The 6,898-nt window shown below is 36.3% G+C and overlaps 1 protein-coding gene across 1 annotated transcript; it reads left to right on the top strand.

Annotated features, from left to right (window-relative positions):
- The first annotated feature begins 434 nt into the window (after window positions 1-434).
- Window positions 435-4,865, top strand: LOC110919192 (protein FAR1-RELATED SEQUENCE 5-like). Its single transcript, XM_022163470.2, has 5 exons — window positions 435-453; window positions 1,127-1,754; window positions 2,060-2,318; window positions 2,411-2,977; window positions 4,134-4,865. The coding sequence occupies exons 1-5, from the start codon at window positions 435-437 to the stop codon at window positions 4,863-4,865; spliced, it is 2,205 nt and encodes a 734-aa protein (XP_022019162.2).
- The last annotated feature ends 2,033 nt before the right edge of the window (window positions 4,866-6,898 follow it).

Genomic DNA, 6,898 nt, shown 5'->3' with positions numbered 1-6,898 from the left:
GCGAAATTGTTAAAAAAAACAACATGCGATTTTCATTGCGGGAAGATGATCTGACGGCTGAGATTGTAGCGTACGTAATGTACGATAAGCGCATTTGTACGTTAACCAGCCCCTATATATATATATATATATATATAGAGAGAGAGAGAGAGAGAGAGAGGTTCCTGTATAAAAGACCTATAGTGTGAGAAAGGTAAGAAAGATTCTCAGCCATTAGATCATTCCAAATCAATTTCATTAGATCAAGGTTACAATTGTAATTCTACCATTAATTCTAATTAAGGATTAAATTTATGTAACCAATTTTTCTGAGTTATTTTAGGGAATTCGAATTTTGAATATATTATCAGTATACGTAAATCCATTCATCTTTCATCCAATTCATCTTTCATCCAAAACATCTGCGATTCAAGAACACTAGTTTGTAATTATGCATGGAGAACGACGATCCAGGTAATATCATTATGTTGTTTTTTCGTATATTATGTAATGGTAATTAATATTCGTCAAAGCAAAGCTTCAATTTTCAATCATCTGTTATGTCAATTTTCAAGAACACCAGTTCGTAATTCTGTATGGTGTTTTTTTGCATGGGTGATGTTCATTTAGTATACCAGTTTATTTAATGACACCACGTGTAATCCATTCAGGGTGTTTTATATGTACATAGTGTTTTTGATGTATATTATTGAAGTTGGAGGGTTTTTTTTATAACAGTTGTTTATTTGATATAGTTGATTAGTTGCTTGTGGTGTTATGTTGTACATATGTTTTGATAGTTTGATGTTACAGTGTATGGTGTTTTTTGCATGGGTGATGTTCCTTTAGTATACGAATTTTTTTTAATGACACCACGTGTAATCCTTTCAGGGCATTTTTATATGTACATGGTGTTTCTGATGTATACTAATGAAGTTGGAAGGTGTTTTTTATATCAGTTGATAATGAACTATGGTGTTTTTTCCATGTATGATGTTCCTTACAGGGTGTTTTATATGTATATGGTGTTTTTGATGTCTACTATTGATTTGCTATAGTTGATTAGTTGCTTGTGATGTTATTTTGTACATATTATGTTGTGGTGTTTTTTTATACTGTTGAATCATTCAATTTAATTTTTTCATAGGCTTTCAAACTTATCAGCCGGTTAGGAAACTACATCTGTCTCCAAACTCCGGTAAGAGGACTTATTTACCTGAGGTAGATGACTCGCTTAAGTCGAAGGATAAGATGACGTTTGATACGGTGAATAATGCATTCCTCTTTTATCAGAAGTATGCAATGGCTTCAGGATTCACTGCCAGGAAGTCTTCTCAATACATGCTTCATGGTGTTATAAAATCTAAATGGTTCGTTTACTCAAAGGAGGGAACTAAACCTTTTAAGGCGATGGATTCATCTAAAGAAATTGACACCTCAAATAATGGGTCAAAGAGGAAATCTATGCGACGTGTTCCTTCTGTAAGGACGGGTTGCGAAGCACGTATGTGTGTAAAGTTAAACGCTTTGAATCTATACGAGGTATATTCTTTCAAGGAGGCCCATAATCACTATTTTGTTGCCGAGGACGATAGGCATTTACTCCCCGCTAACCGAGGTATGAACTATATGCAAGAGCAAATTATTAACGCGTTGAGCACCTTGAACATTGGACCGGTCAAAGCGTTTAATATCATGAGGACACTATATGGTGGGTTTGACAACGTTGGGGCAACCAAAAACGATTTTAAAAATTTTAAGCGAGACCTGAACAGGTATATATCTGAGTTTGACGCTGATATGATGACTAAATGGCTATAGAGGAAGAAAGAGTACATGCCAAACTTTTCAATGGAGTATATAACCACAGAAGATGGTGTTTTAAGGGCATTGTTTTGGGCCGATGAAGATGCCAAAAGGAATTTTTCAGTGTTTGGTGATGTTGTTTCATTTGATTCCACATAATGTCGTAACAAGTAAGTATGATAATTATCATCCTTATTTTAATTTGTACAACTCATTTGTTAAGTATATGTCATTTAGTGTTGTATGGTGTTTTTAATCCGTATTTGTTTTTTAGGTACAAAATGATGTTTGTTCCATTTACTGGTATCGACAACCACGATCCTAACGTTACTCTTGGCGCCGCTATAATAGGCAACGAAATGGCTGAAAATTATAGTTGGTTGCTTAAGCTATTTCGTGAAGCATTTAGTCGTGCCCCTCCGGGGATTGTCACCGACCAAGACCCAGCCATGAAGAAGGCTATTGAAGATACATGGACTGAGAGTAGACGTAGGCTATGCATGTGGCACATCACGGACAAGCTTACTGCTAAGGTGTTTCCTTATTCGTCCTTTTAAGCTTTTTTTATATTTTTACATACTTTTCTGGTGATTATTGTGTTATATGTTGTTCAATGGTGTTTTAGGTTGGTGCTACAATCTACAATAGTACAGATTTCAAGAAGAGGCTGTGTGCCATTGTGTGGACCGATTCAATTGAACCTGAGAAGTTTGAAAGTGATTGGGCTACCATAATGAACGATTTTAACTTGGTTGATCATGAGTGGCTGCAGTCAGTTTATCAAATCAGGGATACTTGGATACCGGCTTATTATCACGAGGAGTTCATGTCCGGGCTTATGCGTACCTCATCTCGTTCAGAGAGTGAGAAACATTTCTTTGGACAGTTTTGTAACCCGGAGTGCACTCTTGTCGAATTTCTCAAGCATTTTGATTCAGCTATTGAAGCTCAGAGACATGAGCACGGGAAGAACGACCATGACACTAGAAACACAAACGCTGACATATGGGCTGTAGACTTTGTTTTGGAGGATCAAGCGGCCAATATATACACATGCACTATATTTTTTGACCAGCAGCTGGAGATACAAAATGGTTTACACAAATGTGCTATCGGAAAGTGGGAAAATATGGGTGACTTTGTTAACTTTTTTGTGAAGGACTGGGAACAACCATGCACTACTTTCTTCGAGGTATATACAAAGAAGAGTAAAATGCATGGATAGTCCCTGTAGTTTTGCAAAATAACACCTATAGTCCCTAACTTTTGGAAATAACACTGGTGCTCCCTGTGGTTTCATAGTTTGTTACTCGAATGGTCCCTAGAGTGGATGTCCGTTAGTTTTATCCGTTAAATGGATTTGAAATGACAAAAATGCCCTTAGTATTTAAATTAAAACACTAATATATTAAAATTATCACACACATCCATACAAATATACATACAGATAATTCACTCTCTCTTTATCTTCTCTCTCCATTAAAAAATAACCAACAGAACCACCATCAAAAGGGACAAGCTTCCTCCTCCTGTAAGTCAAGTGGAGAAGAAACTAAAATCTTGTGATCAACAAACATTAAAGATTGAAGAATGAAAGGTACAGAAGGCACACAACAACCACACCTAGTGCTCGCTAACAAGCTATTTCTCCTCACTCAATCTGACCGTTGACGACATCGAGAAAGTCCGCCTCCGTGATGACGTTATGTCCATCGTCGTCGCCGATGGTAACCACCACCACTCTATCCTTTTAGATCTCATAGATTTGTTTTTGATTAGGTTAAATTCCTGAATATGTGTTAAAATTTTTGATTTGGAAGATATGGATCCGTTGTACGAAACCCTACGATGCGGGAGAAGATTGAAGAACAGTAAGCTTGACAATCATTACAATCCCAATTCATTATCTACAAAGGTGGGGGTGGGTGGGGTTGGGGTTGGGGTTGGGGTGGGGTTGTTTTTTTTAAAGTGGAGAAAATGAAGGGTAATTTTGTCATTTCACATCCAATTAACGGAGAAAACTAACGGACATCCACTCCAGGGACTATCCAAGTAACAAACTATCAAACCACAGGGAGCACCGGTGTAATTTCCAAAAGTTGGGGACTATAGGTGTTATTTTGTAAAACCACAGGGACTATCCGTGCATTTTACTCTACAAAGAATTAAATATCTAAGTTTGAATATAATCTCCTTCAGTTTACACATGTTGTTTTGTAGTGTTATGTCTCAAAAACATATAGAACTTACCGATTTACCGTTACATATGGTGTTATGGTATAGTTTTTTGTTGTGTTTATCTTGTAATGTATGTAACAAAATTCTAATTTTTTAATGGTGTTTTATAGGTTATGATGCGGGAGGACGACATGATTGTGTACTGTACATGCAAAAGATTCGAACAGTTTGGGTTGTTGTGCTTACACATCTTTTGTGTGCTTAGGATGCTTGATATTAGGGAGTTTCCACCACGCTATATCTTACGACGTTGGACTCAGGAGGTTGTTCCCAATAGTGCCCCTGGTGCTATTCTAGATGTCAACGAGAGTGAGGATCGTTATAATGAAGTTAACCGCGTTGTACGTGAGATCACATATTCTATGGAGTCGGTTATTAACAAGCTTGTTGCTAACTTTGATGCGTTGTGCTCATTCAGGGATCATGTTGTTAACTATTTCAAAACAGTTGATGAGGCGGTGGTCAATGCCTCACGTAAGAGCCATCGCGAAAGGTTTGCTGAAATTACCGGTAACACACAACCATCAGATGTAACTGTTCATGTTCCCATTGGAACTAGATATAAAGGTATGGGTAAGCCTAAACGGATGAAGTCCAAACGTGAAATTGCTATAAGTCAGTTGGGCAAAAAGAGCCGTCAGTGTCAAAACTGCTTTAGATACGGGTATAACAGACATACTTGCAAAAACCCTACCCGAACTAAAGAACAAGCTATGGCCGAGGAGGACGGTGAAGAAGCTGATAAAGGTGACGAGGAGGAAGATGTATGGGAAGAAGTTGAAGAAGCTCTGGATGAACAAGATGAGGACGAATCAGACGAGGAGGGTGGAGAAGAGGACTAGGAAGTTATTTAGAGATGTCTAAACATATGGTTATTTTTAACGTATATTCTTTTTGCTTCGTACATTGTTAGGTTTTCCATGGGTTTTCGGATTCGTAGAAACTCGTGGTTTTATTTTGTTTGCTTCTGGCCGAATTTTATATTACCGGTGACAACGTTTTATATTTTGTGTGTTTGTTTCACTTAAATCTGTTTTTTTTTTGTTAATCAATGGTGTTATATTTTGTTCAGGGTGTTTTATTATGTATGCTAGAAGTTTAATGGTGTTATTTATTTGCACACAGTGTTTTAATGTACACATTAGTTGTACTGTTTTATTTATATGTGTTGGATCTGTTCATGGTGTTTTATTATGTATGTTGAAGCTTAATGGTGATATTTCTTTGCTAATAGTGTTTTATTGTGCATATCAGTTGGTATGTTATTTCATTACATCTGTAACATGTTAACACTTATTTCGTACAATCCCTCTGGTCGCGGATGGATCACAAAGGTCATTACAAATTCTTTGAGATGAAAACGGTGTCTAACTAAATGAAAACACCAAAATAAAACCTATAAAAGAGAAATAATTTACCAAACGAAATTAGGCTTTACATAGACAAATTATACCAAAATCACAATGAGCGACCAAATGTTGTTACCATTGTTTAAAACCCATAACAAGAGTGCTAACATGCAAACACATCATATAATCTAAAATTGCCAAAATTGTTTTGTTTTTCTAACAGAAAGTTGATGTTGTTTTGTCGTCCACCTACACTGCACTGCCCAACCTTTCACTAATCCGACCGATTGCATTCTCTTCCATACTCACCCTTTCATCCTCGTCTAAACGTGCGTATTCTTGTACTTCTCGCTCTACATCGCCCCGTACCGTGTTCATGTCGCTTAGAAGCATTTTTTAGAGGCACTTCTTACACAGATCCTCGATTTCTTTCGCTTGATCAGGCAAGATTTCTCCTTTGATGTCTCTCTCATGCAAGAAACCACACATCCAGTGTCCCACGTTTGTTCCTATTCAATACCAAATCATTAGCATTGTTCATATTTCGTGTATAGTTGAAGTACATGTATTTTAGTTATTTTATTAAGAAACAAAAATGACACGAGCTTACCATTGTAAGTTTCCATATGCCGCATCAAGAAAATACCACAGTCAATGCCATTGTAATGTGTTTGCCATGGGAACACCAGTCGAACTGGTTCTGTATTCCTCAGCCTTGAAGCGATTTTTGGATGTATTGACTTAGATACCGACAAAATGTACTTATCTGCAATTACACATTTTTAATGTTAAGAATTATATTTTTTTTTTTGTTATGGCAGTCACATATATATAAATCTACACCAAACTTACCATCTTCTCCACATTTCCGTGGTATCTTTCTAAGCCCGAATCACCTTCTATGTTGTCAATAATAAAGATCTCTTTTATTTTCTAGTTGAAAAACAGGAGATAGTAGTGTTCCCCGGTCAAGATAGGTATAAACACCATCTGGAAACCTTTAAACATTTTTGCTTCTATCCCAGCCAGGACAATGTTCATGTTTGTTGCAAACTCTGCTATGCGGTCATCATTAGACATCGCGAAATCTTTTTCGAGTTGTGGTGTTATTCAAGTAAACAAAAATAAGGTATGGTGTTATTTAGCAATCAAACAGTCTACGTGTTAAACAACACAAAAATTTGTAAACATACAATAAGCTATGGTGTTATTTAAGAAAACACAAACAAGCTATGGTGTTATGCAGTAAACATAAACATGTGTAAACATACAATAAGATATGGTGTTATACAACGAAACCCAAATAAGCTATGGTGTTATTCACTATGTTCACATATTATGGTGTTTTTATAGTTACTTAATTCCAGAATTTGGTTACTTAGAATAAACCATGGTGCTATCTAGTGAGTTAACATAATATTGGGTAGTGTTATTCAAGTAATTAAAAAATAAGCTATGGTGTTATTCAGTTACTTATCTCCAAATCTTGGTAAGCACAACATGTGTGAACATATAATATGATATGG

This window comes from Helianthus annuus, chromosome 16, assembly GCF_002127325.2.
Source record: "Helianthus annuus cultivar XRQ/B chromosome 16, HanXRQr2.0-SUNRISE, whole genome shotgun sequence".
NCBI lineage: Eukaryota > Viridiplantae > Streptophyta > Magnoliopsida > Asterales > Asteraceae > Helianthus > Helianthus annuus.
Note: the sequence above shows the minus strand (reverse complement) of the source record. Positions and strands in the feature narration are given on the sequence as shown.

Coding starts and splice junctions, on each gene's coding strand:
- LOC110919192 (XM_022163470.2), top strand. Junction 1,755..2,059: donor TTTAAGCGAGACCTGAACAG/GTATATATCTGA, acceptor TTTGTTTTTTAG/GTACAAAATGATGTTTGTTC. Junction 2,978..4,133: donor CATGCACTACTTTCTTCGAG/GTATATACAAAG, acceptor GGTGTTTTATAG/GTTATGATGCGGGAGGACGA.